General features: G+C 38.7%; 1 protein-coding gene across 1 annotated transcript in view; it reads left to right on the plus strand.

Annotated features, from left to right (window-relative positions):
• Positions 1–18,742, plus strand: part of STK38 (serine/threonine kinase 38) — a 39,005-nt gene extending 20,263 nt beyond the window's left edge. The window contains exons 7-14 of the mRNA XM_008591856.1: positions 1,925–2,079; positions 5,365–5,467; positions 6,312–6,373; positions 13,143–13,260; positions 14,480–14,603; positions 14,822–14,917; positions 16,123–16,217; positions 16,706–18,742. Of these exons, the coding sequence (XP_008590078.1) occupies positions 1,925–2,079; positions 5,365–5,467; positions 6,312–6,373; positions 13,143–13,260; positions 14,480–14,603; positions 14,822–14,917; positions 16,123–16,217; positions 16,706–16,836 (884 nt within the window). The 3' untranslated portion in view covers positions 16,837–18,742. The remainder of the gene's footprint in view (positions 1–1,924; positions 2,080–5,364; positions 5,468–6,311; positions 6,374–13,142; positions 13,261–14,479; positions 14,604–14,821; positions 14,918–16,122; positions 16,218–16,705) is intronic.
• Positions 18,743–20,683: the final 1,941 nt, after the last annotated feature.

Genomic DNA, 20,683 nt, shown 5'->3' on the forward strand with positions numbered 1-20,683 from the left:
CCTGTCAATGGGAATCATGTATAATAAGTTACCCAGGTGACAAAATTGAAGCTATCACATTCTTTGCTTCAACTTTTTCTTTTTCTATGTCTTATATTAAAAATGACTGAATTTTTCATTACCTATATTAGTAGCCAGAATCAATTTCTCTTTTCTCAGATTTCAAGTTTTATATAACTCAGCATGTGCACCTTCTAAGACAACTCCAAAGTCGACATTCCATCTGTTCTAGGGAATACTGTCTGTTTCCCAGTGAGCAGATAACTCTGAGCAAACTCTGGTGGGGGGGAAATAAGAAAACTTTTTCCTTTTTGGTTCTTTGCAAAGCAAATATAATTGTGGCATAATATTTTGATCTTGTGACAACCCTTAGTTTAGGTCTAGGTTCATCAATACTTTTTATTAACTATTGATCAAGGTTAGAAAAGAATCTGTCTGGTAGAATGAGGAGAAACTTTTTAACATTTAGATGCTACTTCTTATGTAAGAGCCAGCTTGGTCACCAGCTCCTTGACATGTGTCTCCTCAAGCCTTACCTGCACCATCTTCCATAGCTTCTCATGTCTCCTGGACCCTGCCTTTTGCACTCGGTGGAGCTGGCCTGCAGAGCCATAGACCATCTGGCCTGAGCTCTCTGATCATCTGGGCAAGCTCGCACAGGTGAGGCCATTGGCTGCTCTCCTGGGCCACAGAGCAAAGGCCGCACAGCTCCCTTAGAGTCAGCCTGAGTGCACTGCCCCTATGTCTCTGGTGCACTTCCAGATTGAATGGCTACCAGGAATGATTAGAGAATCATATTTTTCAAGTCTTGGGCCAAAAATGAGCATTTAATAAATAGTTTAATTTTGCCTGAGGGAAAAAGATCTACTTTTCTCCAAGAATATAAAAAAGTTATAAATGAAACGAAATTCAAAAAGCAGCATGTTGCTTTATCAACATCAGAGGTTTCTTTTTCTTTTACCTGTTTTCTAACATAAGTGACTTTATATGAGGTCTAAACTGAATCTTTCCTGTTTCTCTTAGCTTTAAAGTACTTATACATATTTTCTTTGCTTTTGCATAACTGTTGAGTTAGGATCTGAATCTTATTTCTGCCATTTTATGTTGCTGGTATTAAGCAGAAATAATTAAATTTTGACTTTGCAGAAAACTGAAGAGGTTACTTTTTAACTGCTAAAATACCCATATTGTGTTTTAAAAGGTACATAGAGGGTACTGCAGTACACTTAAATATATAATAAAACTAGAGAAAAAAACCAAAGTGATCTTGAGAGGTGTTCAATGTGCACTTCTGAGAGGCAGTTATTACACATGCCAGTATATAGCATTTTCAGTTCATTTTAGCTTTTGTTGACTAATGTTTTGCTACCTAAGTCCCACCTTTTATTTGTTTGTGTTCTAGTGTTTTGTGACTAGAAGTTGGAAGGCTTGTTTTCAGCCTCCCCAAGTATTTACATTTTTGTTTGGCATTTCAGTCTATAACAACAGCAGTACAACCTATGTGGAAGTGCAGTTTGGTTCTAGATATAGAGAAGTTTGCAGATAATTGTGCAAAGTGAAAAAGTAAAGTAGCTTTTTTTCCCCAGTCCAAAAAATTATCCTAAGCAAAATGGGAGAAATTTTCTTTTTCTCTCAAAAGTAAAATGGAGATCATAGCTTAGTGGTCAACATCAGCTAGCTTAGATGTGAAAATGCTTTGCTCTCTGTGGCTGTGATTTTTGCCTTTTAAGTATTAGAAACGACTACTTACCATTTCCCCCTATATTGGCAATATGGGTCAATCTCGAACTCAGCAGAGGTCTGTTTAGCTGCCTTATGTTGGCAGATAGGGAAGACATATCTGGAAACTGGTATTTATATGTTGTTTTTGTGTGTGTGCGTGTGCGTATGTGTGTGTGGTGGCTTTGTATCTTCTTGTTTCCAGGTGACATGATGACCTTGTTGATGAAAAAAGACACTCTGACAGAAGAGGAGACGCAGTTTTATATAGCAGAAACAGTATTAGCTATAGACTCCATTCACCAACTTGGATTCATCCATAGAGACATCAAACCAGACAACCTTCTCCTGGACAGCAAGGTATCCATGGGGGGTAGTATCATGAACAGTGTGTATTTACTGATCTAAGCTGCCTGTTCTTTAATACCTGCATCACTTGTAGTAATCACAGTAGGGGAGCTATGACATACTGTGTATATTTTTCTTTCTTTTTTTTTTGGCAGCTGGCTGGTCTGGGGATCCAAACCCGTGACCTTGGTGCTACCAGCACCACGTTCTCCCAAGTGAGCTAACTGGCCAGCCCTCTTTTTTGTTTGTTTGTTTTGGAGTTTTTTTGGCAGCTGGTCTGTATGGGGATCTGAACCTGTGACCTTGGTATTATAAAGCTGCGCTCTGACTGAGCTAACCAGCCTGCCTTTTTTTTTTTTTCCACATGGGTATGTTTGCTGTCACTTTGTTTCTCAGAAAGGCTTATGATTCTATAATTTGATTGAACATTCTTCTTAAAAGACATTCTTGAAAATGATGAAGAGCAAAATTGTTTTAGAAGGTTATTTTGTATTAAAGCCAGATAATCATCTTCTCTTAGCCTTTAATCAACTATACTACTAATGCATCACCTGTCCAGACTCCTCTATTGGGTAACCTCATTAGTTAATGAGGAACCCAGCCACAAACCAGGAAGTAAGGCAAAAATAGCAACAACCAAATCCTGTCACAAAGTCCAGGTTCCAAATTATATGCCGTCTGCTTAAAGAATAGTCCTGCTCATCCTCTGTAATGGACTGTTTATATTTATCTTTTCACATGCAAATAGGCTTGGTTGCTTAGTTCCTAAACTCACGGCAAATTAGAAGAGAATCCCTGTACTGTTAACTAAATTGCTGTATAACCCTTGGCAAACTTCTTCACCATCTGGACCTCACTGTTCTTATCTGTAAAGTGAATATATTGATCTAGAGAAACTTGAAAGGCCCTTCCATCTCTAAAATTGTAGAATGTTTTGTTCCGTTATGCAGAATTGTTGTCTTGACTGAATTATTCTTATAAGAAGAAAAGTAAATTAAAATCCTAAGGGTATTTTTCTTCCTTGCCGTCTTTTGATAGTTTTCTTGCTATCTTTGAAAAGCCTGGAGTTTTTTTATCCTTCTTTGAAAATCTTTACCTTTGTGTTTCAAGAGGGCAGGAGACTTGTCAGATAATTTCTTCTGGTTAATAGCTTTTTTCTTCATTATAAGAATAATGCATATACGTAGTAGAAAACTTGACAATACAGACACTTATAATGAAGAAAAATTACCTATAACCTTATCACTGAAAGATAGGCACTGTTTTGTTATAATGGCTTCTGTACCTTTCTGTTTGTGTCAATTATTTATATAAAGTTAGCATCCTAAAAGTTAATAGCTTGGTATTCTGCTTTAAAATTGTGAATGTTATATAAGGTTATTTTCCTATGTCATTAAGTTCAGATATATTTTTAATAAAGCACTGGCCATACCTTGTGTGGTTTTGGATTCAGATGCCCTGGGCCTGTACACAGGTACCTTAGTGCTGGCTTAGTTGCCCCCCTGTAGTCTTCGTTCAGGTCCAGCAAACATATTGAAGGCCTAGAACTTGGGGACTCAATCTAGCTGAAGAGAAGTGGGGGATCCTGTTAGGTGCAGAGTTGTCCTCTGCAATATACTAGCTCAGACTTGTAGTAAAGTGTTTGGACACATAGATTGTAGTAGTGAAATTGCAGAAGTTTTAAGTTTCTGCCGTATACCAAGAATAGCTATAGAATTCCCTGAAAGTCCAGGCTTGAATAGCATTTTTTCCAGGCACTGCTCTTTAAGACATGCTCCTTTCTTAGAGGTGTCTAGGTAACATGTAATCATGAGAACTATAATTAAACTTTGTTTCTTTGCTTATAGAACAAGTTATTTGCAAATGTGAAGAAAAGATACCAAGTTAGTAGGCTCAGAGCTGTTCTTATTTGGCAGTTTACCTTGCTGTATACACACATACACACACACACCCCCAAACCTAATAAGATTTCTTTAAAAACAAGATATAATCAAACCTGACTCATCTGAGCAAGGCTCCTGTAACTTTGTACCCTGGGAAATTTGTATGTTAGAACTTTAGGATGTCCTGAAGGAAGATGGTATCACAGAAAGATCACATGCATTATAATCAGTGGGGCTTTAACCTTGGACACACTATTTCTAGTTGTGTGACCTTGAGCAATGTAGATCCCTTAGCATCAGGGCTGCCTCTTCTATTTTGGTTTTATCACCCCAAGAATATCTACTACTTCCTTAGGGCTAGTTATGTGCCAGGCACTGTGTTAGGAACCTTACATGCATGAATTCTTATCCCTGCCAGAAAGATATTATTATCCCCATTTTCCAGATGAGATAAGGGAGGTTTGGAGAGATAATCCTGGTCTGGGGGTAAAGAGCGTGGGCTGATTTCTGGCTTTCACCAACAAGCCATTTAAAATGACTCTTGAGTCTATGATATATGGCTTAAGAGTTATAAATGAGTCAACACTAATTAAAGCACTGATCAGGGTGTCTGGCTTTATAGGAAATATGAGTTTTCCTTGATGAGAATTACCAAGTCAGAGACTTGTGGTTGGAATACGGTATGGCAACATTTATCAAGAACTATGCAATAATGTTATTCCCTTTGTCTTTGAAATAATTTACTCCTTGGAATTTATCCCAATTAAATAACTTAAGAGGAGAAAAAACTATGTGAACAAAGACTTGTTCACTTACCTGTCATTTAACAACCATTTATTAAGGTCGTCCTCTGTATGATGCATGGATAGTGCTGGAAATACAGACCCTCTCTGTCACAGGGTACTTAGAGCAAAGAATTGAAAATGGAATAAGCATCCAGTATTAGGGGGAGGTTTAGATAAACAATGATGAACTATGTCAATTGAATATTATCTAGATATTAAAAATGGTAAATTTGAAGACTGTATAGAAAATAGAGGAATTTTTTTTGTTTTTTTGTTTGTTTGTTTTTGGTGGCTGGCTAGTATAGGATCTGAACCCTTGACCTTGGTGTAAGGAATATTTGATTAGTTCATTAAAGAAGAAGTAAAATTGTCTCTATGTGCTATGGAGGGTTCAACAATGTTTTAAAAATCTGTATTTGGACAAAACCAAAGATAATATGCAAAAATGATTTAAAAGACTTGGGGTGATTTTTTAAAAAATTATTTGCTATTACATGTTTTTCCCTGTAATAAAAGGAAAAAAAAGCAGCATACTTTGGCTGTAGAGATGTAATGGATAGTGGAAGGAGCAGAAATTCTATATCCATGAATGTTCATCCATCCATTACCTTGTTTCTTCTTCCCCACAGGGCCATGTGAAACTTTCTGACTTTGGCCTTTGCACGGGACTGAAAAAAGCACATAGAACAGAATTTTATAGGAATCTGAACCACAGTCTCCCCAGTGATTTCAGTAAGTGTTGACAGTGATGTTAGATTTTTGTTTCCTTAAGTGGGCCTATAAAAGCTGTTTCCCTGGTAACTAAATTATGTGGGACAGGTAGGAGATTCTCACAGCATGAGTTCTTAGAGAATAAAAATATTTTCCCAGGTTTGCCTGTGATTTATATTGTCTACTGAGGAAAGATGAGTGTTAATAAATGTGTTAAGGCAGATGTTGAAAAGAGCTTTCTTTAAGAGGTCTACTGGGAAGGTTACTGGTGATGATTATGGGCCAGGCAAGCAAAAGTAGTAGAGGAAAAAGTCCTTCGAACAGGTCCAGACTAGATTTATCCTAGGTGCTTCTTTCTGTCATGGCAGAGAATTTATCTTTACTTTCACTTGAGCACTATTAAATCATTGAAAACTGTGTAGTAAAATTACAATTCATCATAGAAAAGCTTACATCAAATAATGTATCATAAATTCAGAAGACCCTGAATATATAATTGCTACTCTTGGAAATTTGATAGTAATTTTGAGAAATTTTGAATGTTTTAGGTCCACTTCTGGACCTTTGCTTCCGATTGACACTGAATTCCCTGTTATTCTGACTAAGGCCTGTCGGTGTCCTTTCTGGCCACATGATCCACATGGAAAGTGCTGTTTACAACTCTCACTGTGTGATTCTTTGAGTTAATGCTTCAGAGCCTCTGATTTGGGCTTATGGACTTACTGGGAAATGTGTCATCTGGAGTTTTTAACGTATGGGTAGAAAAGCAAGACTTTAGGATCTCATGTGACTTGAACCACAGCCTGAAAAAGTTGTAAATGTTCCTATCTGAACATTGATTACAACTTGTTTTCTCTCCTTTTAGCTTTCCAGAACATGAATTCCAAAAGGAAAGCAGAAACCTGGAAAAGAAATAGACGTCAGCTAGTAAGTAATATATTTGTGGCTTCTGAAATGCGACAAACCAAGTATGAATAATTTCCAAAAATATGCACATAAATTTGTGTTTGATAAATATTTGTAGCATATTTTTTGCTTTTAAGATTACCTTAATATGGGGCTGTCATTACTTTGGTAGCACCAAAAGGAATCTTTTGAAGGAGGGCAGATAATATTGGGTTGTTTTGATTGTGCCATTCTCAATATGTGACCTTGTTCTGCCCTTTTAGGGTGGTAACAATACCTTTCTTTCCTGTTCCACTTTTTCCCTATTTTTCTGGTGGTAAAGGGGTTATATTTAAGCTGGAGATCTCTCAGAATGAAACTAAGCAGAGATTGCTACCTAGAGCTTTCAGGCATTGGTTCTCAAACTTTTAAAAAATTTTTTTGATCCACTAAGACAAGTTAAGACTACTCAATTCATCTGTCCCACCCTATCTTACTTTGTGGTGGAAAAAAGTACTTGGTAATAAAACTTGGAGATAAATATAAGGGAAATGCTTACTACTTACTTTATAAGTGTTTGAGTATATACACGTGTAAAATTATACTCCCCAAGCTTAAAAATAAGTAACTGTATTGCATTTACCTTGATAGTATGTTGCAAGTTATTTAAACAGTACAAATTCATCAGTGAAATATTGCTACCTAGGAGAAATTTATTCTTAACCTTAGCTGATTTATATTTTAAGTACAAGGGTCATGTCCCAATGTCCACGTGTTGGAAAATTATTGGCCAGTTGATAGAAATGTGTATTGCTGCATACTTAGGCTTTGCTAGAAACCTGAAGCAAATTAAATTGGTGATGGTAAAGCCAAATTAACATTTAGTCATTAAAGAGCAAGAGTAGCAGCAACGAAAAACTAAAAGAGCAAGGGCAGCAGCAACAAAAAACTAAAACTAACTCAGAATGATGATCATGCACATCTCATCTAGAAATGGTAGAACTTCTGCTTGTCTGCATATACAATAGTAACTTGGCAGGTTTGCCAAATATTTTTTTGGCGCCAGACTTCTTGGTACAGTACTGATTTAGAGTTCTCTATAGTACCAGTTTATTTATTTATTTATTTATTTATTTATTTATTTTTTTTATTTTTTGTTCTTTTTGAGACCGGCCGCACCGTGCTCAGCCAGTGAGCGCTGTGAGTGCACCAGTCATCCCTATATAGGATCCAAACCCGCTGCGGGAGTGTTGCTGCGCTCCCAGCGCCGTACTCTCCCGAGTGTGCCACGGGCTCGGCCCTATAGTACCAGTTTAATAACTCACTTAGTGTAGGTCTTTAGTAGGTAGATGTCATATGTGAACATGGAAGCCTGTGGGACTGTTTAAGAAAGAATCAAAGGAAGGACTTGCATGTGTTTTGATTTATTCGAAGGCCGTCAGTAAAACCTCAGACCATGCTTTGAGTGTTATGATTTTTATGTTAAACCTGGGTCCTGGGAGAGGCACTAATTTAAACTAAACACCTTTGGAGATACAGTAACTGAAATGAATATTTGGTATCTTTTTCTAACATAAACTTGGAGATACTTATGTTTAATACAATTAGTCACCATACATTCTCTCTTTTCATTAGGAGATTTGATACTTACTCTTTAAAATTCTAAATTCTGTATTGGAAAAACTGTTTATGTAGCTTGTTGAGGGTTAAAGAGTGACAGGAACAAATTTGTTCAGATGCATCTTTTATGTCTCTCCAAAGAGCAGTAATTATTAACTTTGGCTACATGTCAGAGTCACTTGGGGAACTTCAGAACATACTGATGTCTGGGTGCCACCCACAGAGATTCTGATTTGGTTGGGCTGCGTACAGTGTGGGTATCTGATGTAGACTCCAGGTGATTCTACTGCAGTGAATGTTGAGACCCTTTACTCAAGAGACTATGTCTTAAATAATAGCTCCTGCATTATTGGGAAATTGGTTATTTACCTAATTTTAGAAGGAAACAAAAGGTAAGGAATCTTCTTTTTTCTCTTTTTTTCTTGTTGAAGCAGGCCAGGACTTAACCATTAGTTACTGTGCCAACGTTTATTTTGGGGGTCATTACCTTAAATTGTTCTTAAACTCTGAGACAAGCTTTGTGCTCTTTGACATATACCAAAGGGTCCTGTCAGACTTAGTAGGAACCATTTATAGTTCTGTAAGGAAGGAGAATTCACCGTTTCCTTATTTGGAGCTTAATGTCATTTAATAGTTAAAACAGTGTTTTAAAAATATGAATAATTTTTTTTATTCTATCCACAGTAGAAATGCACAAGTGTGAATTAAGGTTATCCTCATAACTTGAAGATAATAAAGCCACCTTTCAAACTCTCAAATATTAATTAACCATGTTACTTTGACCTTTTGTAAGCGATTGCATTCAGATAGTTCCAAGCTGAAGGTTGTTTTCTGCTCTAGGTTAGGCTTAGCTTAGGTAATTTCTAACCCAGCCTGTTACTCTTCAGTCCATTGGGAATCTCTGAAAAAGTAGAGGCTTTAGCTTCACTCCTTGGCTTGTAAATCATATTGCAATGTTTTAAATTGTTATGTGGTCTTGGTTAACCTTAGGTCCCAGTAACTGATTAAGTAATAGGTGTGAGTCAGCTTTAAGTTATTAAAACCACAGAGGTAAGAGATGATGTACATATAGACATCCAGTCTTTATTTTTTTTTAGGATAGAATTTACAGAAGTAATTAAGTAGGAAATTAAGTTGTTTTATTTCCCCAAAAACTCTAAAATGAAATCATAGGTTAGAGTACATCACATGGTTGAAATGACTATTAACAACCAATAGAGTCCTTCTAGTTTGCAGCTCTAATTGATGCTATAAATACTCAGACAACAAAAGGAAAAAGTACAGATTTAAGATGTTGGAGTTAGGCGCGACACTGAGGGTTGCTATCCGTTGCCGGACACGAAAAAAGACAAAAAGGAAAAAAAAAATAAGGTGGTGGAGTTGGAGGACACCCTGGTATGGAAAACAGACAAAGGTATGGGAAGGGAGCTGTCCCTAGATGGGAAAGGCTCCACCTAGTATAAAAAAGTACAGTAAATAAGTGCAGTAAGATGAGAGTTAACTCCTGTGGCAAGACTCTGGTTTCTGAAGTTGAAAGTATTACTCTTACGTTCATAAGTTTGAGCCTGCTGTTGGCTATATTTTATAACTCAAAGAGTTTTTTTTATAACATCTTAGTATCTTGAAGGACTTCTTTTCCTGTGGCAGTAAACCTCTGGTTTTATAACAGAAATCTTTGAACAGTAAGATTTACTTAACATTCATCTTTGCTAGAATAAATCTAGTCCATAAATTGAAGGGTATCTATAGTTTCTTACCTGTATGATTAGAATGAAAATACTTCTGCTTCTTGGGGAAGGCCCAATCCATATTTCAGACTTCAAAGCTAAAAAAACAACAGCTGGCATTTATGTTATTTAATATTTGTATTTTATAAAAACAACATATGATTATCTATATGAAAAAAATGGATCCCTACCTTACAGTATACACAAAAGTCAGTTCTAGATGGAAAATGAAATTAAAAATTTTAGAAGAAAATACAGAGCAATATCTTTATGACCTCGGAGTAAAGGATTTCTTAAATGAGATATAAGAAGTATAAATCATGAAGCAAAAAATGGATATATTTTATTACTTTAAAGGAAAAAAAAAACAAAACTTCTGTATGTCAAAAGACAAACAAATGAAAAGACAAGCCACATAGTACAATTACTTTGGAATTACCTTACAGAGTTCATGTGCACACCTTCCAGCCCCACAGTTTTACCTGTAGTTGTATGCCCTGGAGAAACTTGCACATGTGAACCAGGAGACATGCAGAAGAATATTTATTGCATTTTTATAATAGCAAAATACTGGAAATACCCCAGTGTTCATCAACAAGAAAATGGGGGCCGGCCCCGTGGATCACTTGGGAGAGTGCGGTGCTGATAGTGCCGAGGCCACGGGTTCGGATCCTATATAGGGATGGGGATGGCTGGTGCGCTCACTGGCTGAGCGTGGTGCGGACAACACCGAGTCAAGGGTTGCGATCCCCTTACTGGTCAAAAAAAGAAAATGGTAGTATTCTGGAACAGAATATTTTACAGCAGTGAAAATAATTGAAATGCAGCTACATGTGACAGCATGGATCAATTTTAGAAACATAACGTTAAGAGGAAAAATCAAATAGCAAAAGACTGCGCATAGAATGATACCATTTTTATAAAGCTCAAAATACTAAATAAGATCTCATTCAGAGAGACCCGTGGCCAAATTAAATTTCTTTTTAAAAGCAGAGTGATAAACATGAAATTATTCAGCATAGTGGTTAGGAGGACAGGCAGGGGGATGGGATAGGAAGGAAGATATGTTTAACTTTAATGATATTGGTATTATTTGGTTCTTCAGTTGAACTCATTGATTTCATTTTCATTGTTATTCTTTTTTTCTTTTTTTTCCTTTTTGTCCTTTTTACTGACCGGTAATGGGATCGCAACCCTTGGTGTTGCGCCCGTACCGGGGACTGGCAACGGGATTGCAACCCTCGGTGTTGCGCCCGCACCACGCTCAGCCAGTGAGCGGGAACCAGTCTCCACATGGGATCCGAACCCTCAGCGGGAGCGCCGCCGCGCTCCCAAGCGGCGCACTGTCCAGTGCGCCACTGGGCCGGCCCTTCATTGTTATTCTTAATTTGATAATTACACATGTATGTATGTGACATAATATGTATTTTTGGTATGTGACAAGTATTACTTCATTTAAAAAACCATAATTAAAAAAATAAGCCTAAGACTAGAAGAAGATATTTGCAACATGCAAAACTATAAAGGATTAGTGTTCTGAATTCACGAAGAATTATTATGAGTCAATAAGAAAAAAAAAACTAAAAAAACTAATGGGCGAAGGCTCTGAACAGGAATTGACAGGAAAAAAAAACAGTATGGAACGACTAATTAACATGAATATGTGCTCAGCTTTACTGGGAATAAGGGAAATGCACGTTAAAATAAAGAGATCTCATTTCATATTCATCAGATTGATAAAAAATTTTCAATCTGACAAAGCCAAGTGTTGGTGAGATGTGTAACACCAGGAGCTTATCCCCACTGGGCTAGTTTAAAGCTAGGCATAACCACTTTGGAGGACAATTGAAAGGTAGCTCATTAAGTTAAAATGCTCCTAACACTACTAATCTATATCCTAGGGAAATTCTTGCCCGGTGCCCAAGGAGGTATTACAAGAATGTTTACTCAGATATTGTCATAGTGAAACATTGGAAGCAACATAAGTGTCTATTTACAGAGGAATACAGCAGAGAAATGAGTGAACTAGAGCTACATGAATAAATCTCAAAACCAAAATGTTGAATAAAAAAGCAAATTGTAGCACTGAAGAATAATTCAGTACAGTATGAAACCCTTTATTAAAAGATTAAAAATACAGGGCCGGCCCGGTGGCGCACTGCTACAGTGTGCCGCTTGGGAGCGCAGCGGTGCTCCCGCCGAGGGTTCGGATCCCACATACAGACCGGTTCCCGCTCACTGGCTGAGCGAGGTGCGGGCGCAGCACCGAGGGTTGCGATCCCGGTCCGGTACGGGCGCGACACTGAGGGTTACGATCCATTGCCGGACACGAAAAAAGACAAAAAGGAAAAAAAAAAAGATTAAAAATACAAAAAGTAATATTATGTTAATTTATGAGCATGTTCATACAAGAACAGCACAGCAATTTCAGGATAATTTTTACTTCAGTGAGGAGGAAGGAAGGGGCTAGATAGGGCAGTGCTTTAACTATAGTTAAACGAACTAACTAAATGAGACTGTAATTTTGTTTAAAAAGACTAATGAGCCGAGACAAATATGACAGATTACTAACATTTTTAATATGGGTAATTGGTATATGTCTGTTGTATTGTCTGTGCTTTTTTCCCATACGTTTGCAATATTTTATAACAAATATTTTTAAAAGATATCACAGCTGTAATTTTTAATTTTAAAAGTTATATAATATTTAAAGCACCTAGGTTAGAGCCTTACACAAAGTAAACCTTCATGGGAAGGCTTTGACTGTACTTCCTCCTAGTATTTTGCAGTCCTGATAAAGTAGAATTCTGGAATTTAGAGAACATTCCTGTAAGCACTATTTACAGAAACGATTAGTTTGGTAAATAGACATGTATAAACATTTGACTTGTAGTGTATAACTTTAGCTTTTAGTAATAAAGTGTCCCTTTATGATTTTCGCAAATAAAAGAATACATATGGTGGAAAGGGATGATTTGGAGCAAGACACTGAATTTCCATACTTGGCCCTGCCACTTAACTAGCTCTGAGACTTTGGGCAAAGGTGTTTGGGGTGTCAGTTTTTTTTTTTTTTTTTTATCTGCAAAATTGGGCTAATAAGGTCCTCCTTATAGAATTTTTGTTAGGATTGAATAGATGTATGCACATATTAAGAATTATGGAGCTTGGTACTTAATGGGTACTCAGTAAATTATGGTACTAGTTGTTATGACAAAGACCATTAACCTAGTGAATTATAGGCTTTGAATGTATTTAGGAAGGGTCTCTCGCCTCACTGAAAAAGCTTTATTGTTCATTTTGGAAAGTGCTTTGGTCAATCAAGCTTGCCATTAAGCTACTGGGCAGTCCTGCTTACTTAGTTTGGGTGTAGCTTCAGGTGGTGCTCGTAGCCTTTGGTCTCTAGAACAGAACTCTCACACCCTCCTGCTTGGCTGGGCCTCCCTCATGTGTGGTACGTGTTTCAGGCCTTCTCCACAGTAGGCACTCCTGACTACATTGCTCCTGAGGTGTTCATGCAGACCGGGTACAACAAGCTCTGTGATTGGTGGTCGCTTGGGGTGATCATGTATGAGATGCTCATTGGTAAGTTGCATGCTTTCAGAGGATTTTTTCTATGCATCCAGGAAATACTTCTACACTAATATTAGATCCTGTTTCAAATGGTGGTGATCTAAGCATTTTCTCCCCTTGTGAAGTTTCCTTGATAGACAACTTGTTCAATCAAATGTTTCCTACTATATTCTGGAGCTTACTGGCATCCTGTGGTTGCTTTGCTGATCATTATCATGTTTTTCTTTCCTCTGTGCTTTCCTCCTCTCCATCTAGCAGTTCTTTTAGTCACTAGCATTTATTAAACATCCATTGTTTGCAGAGAACTTTAACTGAGCATTGCCTCATTCACTCTTCTCTTCTAATTTGCTGCCTCTTCCTTTTTCAAAGCCTTCAAAGCATGGAACACTCTGGCCTCTGCCTTTCTTATTTGAATGGTGTGTCTGTGTATTTAGGGGACACAACTATGGGGGTGGCTATATGCCATTGAGCACTGGGAGAGTGAGTATATCCATGGTGGTCTCAAGTGAGTCTGTGCAGATGACTGGGTATGGAGCTTGTCTGGCTGCACTGTCTTTGGGAACATTGAATGGATGCCTGTGGAGGTGGACGTACCCTGTGTGGAGGGCAGATGGGATAATAGGTGAATGTTTGTTTTCTTGCCTATAGTTCTTAAAAAGAGGTGTGGTGGTCACTTTTAAAACCTATACTTTTTTTCAGAGGCCGGCCTGTTAGCTCACTTGGGAGAACGTGGTGCTGATAACACCAAGGTCGAGTGTTCTGATCCCCATACCGGCCTGCCACCAAAATAAAACAAAACAAAAACTGTGAAAACTCTTTTTTTCCCTTATTCAACTTGTTTGGCACTTTACAGTCCATATAAGTATATTCCTAGAATAGTCATTTCTTAATGATGATGTTTCATCCTTTAATTTCTTCTTTGGGCATGGTGATTCCCACACTTGCAACTCTACATATGTCTTCCTTTCTTTTCCAGCTCCATCTATTAGCTGGCTTCCTAGTAGTACCTGAGGCACAGCTTCTCTTTGGGTTTAGGAGTTTGGGGGAAGATGAAAAATTGGTTTAGATGTTTTCTTGGATGAGTGGAAATGCTATCCATTTCATGGAGGGACGGACATACAGAGGTATCCAGTAGTCTTTAAAGACATAGAAAATTGTATTAGGGAGAATAATCTCACTCAGTTTCGAAGTTCTGGGGTGAAAAAGCTCCTAAGTTCCTTTTTTATTACAGGCTACCCACCTTTCTGTTCTGAAACCCCTCAAGAGACATATAAGAAGGTGATGAACTGGAAAGAAACTTTGATTTTTCCTCCAGAAGTTCCCATCTCTGAGAAAGCCAAGGATCTAATTTTGAGGTATAAGAGAACATTCTCCCACCTTCTACCCACACTTTTTGACATGAATGAATCCATTTTTTAAAAAACTTTTATTAGCTCCTGGGTCTGCCCCCTGCTTCCTCCATTTCTCTGATTGAAAAAAAAAAAAAAAAGAGAGAGAGAGAGACCCGGGGTTATTCCTTTCTTTTTCTGAAGAGACTGCTTGAGGTATGCTGAAAGGTCTCTGTCTTTTCCAGATTCTGCTGTGAATGGGAACATAGAATTGGAGCCCCTGGAGTTGAGGAAATCAAAAGTAATTCTTTTTTTGAAGGCGTTGACTGGGAACATATCAGGTATACCCATATAAAAACTTTCAGGATTATTTCAGAAAGTCTAAAGTTTGCTTCATACTAAATTGGAAAGACTGTCATTGGCAAGACAAGTATGAGAAGAGAGCTTCTTAGAAATATAGGGTCTTTTTTTTTTTTTTTTTAAAGATGACCGGTAAGGGGATCTTAACCCTTGACTTGGTGTTGTCAGCACCACGCTCAGCCAGCGAGCGAACCGGCCATCCCTATGTGGGATCCGAACCCGGGGCCTTGGTGTTATTAGCACCGCACTCTCCCGAGTGAGCCACGGGCCGGCCCGAAATATAGGGTCTTTTCCTAATTTTCATTCATGGTCAAGATTGGGAATTGGACTTCTTGTCAGCCATGTGCCGTTGGGTATATTGAATCAAGCTGCTATTTACAAAGTGAAGTGAACTCTGGATTCCACGGTGAAGGGAGCATCTAAAAGGGTGTTGTCCTTGCTTTTTACCTGGAACTCAGCAACCTCTCTAGTATTAGGGGCCACCAGAAAGACTGTCCCTGCCCACAGGGTAGAGGCTATAACTGTGAGATAGAGAAGGGAAAAAGGAGTGGAAGAAGGATTGTGGTCAGGGGTGGGGGATACAGAGGGAAGTGGAGAGGGAGAGGGAAAATGGTTGTGGTGAGTGGTAGAGTGCTTCCAAGGGCCATGAGAGCCTTGACTCTATGCTATAGTCCCAGACCTTCTTACTTGACATTCCTTGGTTGCTAAACAGAGGGTGAAGAAGTTGTCATTTATGTTATGATTGTGTTCTGATTTGCATCCTTGTGATTTTTACCTTTGCCTCCTTTTTGCCATCTTTTTTAACCACACTATTGTTGGCACCTCCAGTGGAGGAAGGGCAGTGCCCTACACGAGGGACACTTAGAGGTTCAGTTTCCTTTTTTAGTAGACAGGGCAGGCCATTGAGGGAGTGCATTAACTTTGGATTTTAGTTTCTCCTTATTCCTGTCTTTCTAGCTATGCATGATTGAGTTATTTACATTTTTTCATTGTAACTTGTTTTATATGGATGCAGTTATTTGGCTTGGTTGGTCAGCATTCACAGACTTTTCAGAGAAAATAGATATCACCTGCCAGTGAACAGTCTTTCCATGTCAGACCAGGTGTCTTTACTGGAGAAAGACTTGATTAGTATGATCATATGATTAACAATCATAGTAATTTTTGGCATGTCTGTTCTTGTCAGAGAGAGACCTGCTGCAATATCTATTGAAATCAAAAGCATTGATGATACCTCAAACTTCGATGAGTTTCCAGAATCTGATATTCTTAAGCCAACAGGTAATACCACCAGCTTTCCTCCTGCCGCATTATAAGCACATTATTTACCCCCAGTTTTGGGGTGACGTTTACAAATCAGGGTTGAGGACGTGGAGAGGAACTTCAATTCTTCAGATTCTTTGTATTTTCCCAGTGCTAATGCTGGGTAGTGATGAGACCTTGTTGAGTGGAAAATGAATACAAACTTCCATGTTTAGGCAGCTCAGCTGGGTAGGTAAGTCACAAAAATCTGTTCTTTCATTATTTATTAAATTAAAGGATAGGTAACCTGAAATGATCAGAATGGGAAAATAAAACTTTAAAAATATTTGTGAGGAAATACAAGGTTCAAAGAACATTGGCAAGCAAATGTAAATAATTCACACAGTGAAAAATAATCTTTCTGAAGTAGAAACTGTGGTATGTTCTTCTGAATGTCATGTCTTCAGTACTGAGTAGTCCATCAGGGTAAGGCAATGAATCAACTCTCACATCCCTTTCTTTCCCAGTGGCCACAAGTAATCACCCTGAGACTGACTACAAGAACAAAGACTGGGTCTTCATCAATTACACATATAAGCGCTTTGAGGGCTTGACTGCGAGGGGAGCAATACCTTCCTACATGAAAGCAGCAAAATAGTACTTTTGTCATGGAATCCTAAGTGGAGCAGAGTTCTTTGTACAACATCATGGTTTTCCTCTCACATTCTTTTGAAAGAACTTCCAAGAAGTTTATTCAACACCAAGTCTCCTAAAATGTGATAGTAAGTGGATTTTCTTCCATAATGCATCTGAAAACCTATAGGACAAGGCAACCATTTCTACTACATTGGCCATAAACAGCTGTCTTGCTTCTTTAGAAGTGTCATGAGCCAATTCGATAGATATTTTAAAAAGAACTTGAGGTTTCCTAAGTTCATCAGAATGAAGGGAAAAAAGAGCCATCATTCATCATTATTGAGATTGTAATGTACACTCATTGAATATCAGCCAATTGCTGTGATTTTGTGACACACTATCTGCCAAGCCCACTGAGTATTTCTTTTTTCTCTATGGCTAGAAGTTCCATAGTACTAAGAAAATAAAGCAATAATGAAAGTTTTAGCAGCCAGCATTCTGGCTGAAGGAAATGATCCACCATTCTGAGGGGTGGTGATGGTAGTTTCTGCCCATACCTCGGCCGAGTGGCTTTTTATATCCTTCATTCATGGTGCACTTTATTTATGGTACTAGGATAAAGACCTTCAATCCACCGATTTATCTCTTCCCTCCTGCCAGTCTATAATACTCATGCTGCTTTTTTGAGTGTTGAGAGGGGGTACCAACATGATCCACTGTTGCTCTTAGAAGGCCCAAGTGCCATCAGGCATTGCCAAGGAGTCCCGGATCAGGTGGAAAATCCTCACTTTCTGTTCATGACTGTAACAGAAGATCCCTAAGATGGACGTTGCCATGGAACAGCAATACCTGCATGTGCTGCCAACAGGAACTCAGTTGATTCCTGGGAACGTAGCAGGGAGAATCAATCCAGGCAGAGGCAGGAGGCCTCCAACCTCTTGGCTAAGGTGCTGCTCCCGCTTCTCCTGCAAGGTCTGCAGAACCTCCTTGGAAGTGGTAAAGGAACCAGCCCAGTCGAAAGTGCAAAGCCAGCTGACAAATCCTTGTAAAGTTCACTCCTCAATCATTGGTGCAACCATGTTTGTCTTCTCTCTTGGTATTTCTCCTCTCCCAACTTTAAGTAGCCATTTTGCCTTGGAATCATGATTACAAATTTTTCCTTTGCAGATGCCTTTGTGGGAGATACTCCTCCCCACCCTAACGGGTTGCCTGCAGGTTGGGCTGATTGGGCCACTCTGCTATGGCTCTCTCATGAGAGACCTTCTGAATTTTAGCACAAAGTGCCTTCTCTTTCATAGCTGCCACCACCTTTAGAGGAATTCTGCTGCATCAGAAAAGTGTGGAGGCTCCATATTAATGCATTATTCCTTTTTTCTTTTTTAAAGTTTAATAACTCTTAAAGCATCATTTGCACCTGTGTGGCAACTCTGTCTGTTACAGAGCATCATGGTCAAGCTACCACTGGGAAACTGCTTTCTGCCAGTCTTGAGGTTGTGAAGATCAGTACTGAAATGAAGGTATATTCTAGCTTAGCCTTTCAGAACAGAAAAATGGAATATCAGAGTAATAGTTGTAGGTGAAACTGCTTTGGGTTTTACTGTTGTAGAGGATGAAAAACAAGAATGTTAGGGAAGTCTTAATTTGGATGCAGGTAATGTGTTTGCCCCTTAATCTTTTATTGGTAGCTTGTTAGTGAAAAGGAAATAAATGAGATTCTTTTGTGTAACTTTGTAGTCTCTCTGTATTACCAAATAGTTGGGGTCTTGGCCCCTGTGTTTTGCAAGAGTGTGTGGTAAGCACGGGTAAAGAGAAGTGATGGGAGTGGTGGTAGAGTCTGTGTGTTGGGGAGTGGTAGGGGATGATTTGTTTTACGGGAAATGCCCACATCTTAACTTTTAAACTTTTGAATAAACTGTGTGAAAATAGTAGTGGAAGTTTGTGATGTGTTTTAAAGCAAATGTGGCTTGTAATTCAAAGAGGCAAGGGTGCTGGTGAGTTCTTTGTCCACAAACCATCAGAACGCCTAATTCCAAACGCTAATTTCAAAACTGCATCATCATTTTTATGCAAAGTGCTTTTCTGTCTCAAGGAAGCTGGGACTGGCTTTTTTGTTCCCAGGGAGTCAGTTTTCTGAATTGGTGTCCATATAAAAAGACTACTGTTGGTCTCATGCATGTGTTCATTCCACCCGATTCTGTGTTAGAGGGCAGTGGGCCCTCCCCTTGCAGTAAGGCCAAGGAGACCTGCTGACAAAAGTGCTGTCAACTGGTGGGCCCTCTGTACATTTATTTATAGCCAGCGCCGTGAATCTCATGAGCTCACAGGATGGGACTTCTTAGCCCTCTGTGTTCACCAGAAGAGGGTTCTGTCTCTGAGATGTATCAGAGGAGTCCTGGTATGTCCCACTTCTTAATCCTGTTTCTGGGTATGGAAAGGAGCCTCAGAAAAAGTCAAGAAGGGAGAGGCAAAGACCACCCAGGGTGGAAACTGCAGGCAGAGGGAAGTTAAATGAGCCAGAATAGGTAATGTCTTTCCAAGGCTCATGGATCCCAAGAAACATGTTGGGAAACACTGGCTCTGTGTTGATCCTGTTCACAGGTAATTCTGTTCCTAGTCTTATAGGGAGAGTTAGGAAATAATGGAACTTTAACTGTACTGCATACTAAAATGAAACCAAATACCAATGTCATTCAGTTTCATCTTGATTCAGAAGTCCATTATAATTTTATTTAGTACCAATTTCTTTTTAGAATTAACTTCCAAAAGTAGGATTCAGATGAGTTCCTTTGGGATTAATATTCAGGTTCTGAATAGCAGGTTGGTAATTTCAAAACTCATCTATATGGCATAATAGGAGTCCTTGGCCATCAATTGCTAATGCCTTTTCTCAATCATTTCCTTGGAAAGCACATTTCTGAATTATCTTGTCCTGTTTCTCTCTCTTGGGTCTCTGTGTGTAACCCAAATGGTGTATTTAATTGAACTCAAAAGGACTCAGTGAATGGTACTTTCATTTCCTACATATCGTGTTTCCCTGGAATGAACTGTCAAAGCCAACACTGACTTAAAAAACAGCCTCCATGATGCTTTTTCACTCATATTTTCAGAGAAACATCTTGCCCAAACATTTAAGCATCATGTACAGAGCTCAATACCAGGCACACTAGGGATGCAACAGGGAGCCCACCAGAGTTCTGAACTGCAGATCAGTTTGAGTAGAGAATTTCCATCCTCTAAGAGCTTAACAGAATGTACCAGCAACTATAAAGTTGCTACATTAGTGTTGATGTGGCCAAGTGCTGACAGGCCAACCCAGAGTTGTGAGAGGCTTAGGGAACCTTCCCAGAGATGTTTTTATTTAAGTAGCAGTGATTTGGCAGAGGGGAAAGAAGCAAGCAGTCCAGTATTTTGGAGGCTGGTAAGTGTGGTCTTGTGCTGTGGTAGAGGCTTAGCACTGTTATTTTGTGAAGAATGTTGTAAGGGACCCTGCAGGCACTTTTCCTAATTTCCCTTTCTCTCTTTAACCCACTCCAGTCTGGATTCTGTCCCATGTATGAAATATGTTGGTATTAATTATCCCAACTAATTATCCCATCTATAAAACATGCTTTTTGTAACATTTTTATAATCATTACTCTGGTCACTGGTATTCTAACTACTATATCCATTGATTCTCTTCAGTCCTCATCTTCTTTGATCAACCTGCTGTACTGACACTGTTGACTTTCCACTTCTCTTACTTCCGTTTTGGTAGTTCCTCTGCCTGCCACTTAAATGTTGGTGCTGTTCAGAGCAATGCCTTTGCCCTCTTTCACTTGTGATGTCTTGGTGATCCCCCCTATACTGTGCCTTCAACTGACACTTTTGTA

The sequence above is a fragment of the Galeopterus variegatus genome, unplaced genomic scaffold (assembly GCF_000696425.1).
Source record: "Galeopterus variegatus unplaced genomic scaffold, G_variegatus-3.0.2 Scaffold151, whole genome shotgun sequence".
NCBI classification, from domain to species: Eukaryota; Metazoa; Chordata; class Mammalia; order Dermoptera; family Cynocephalidae; genus Galeopterus; species Galeopterus variegatus.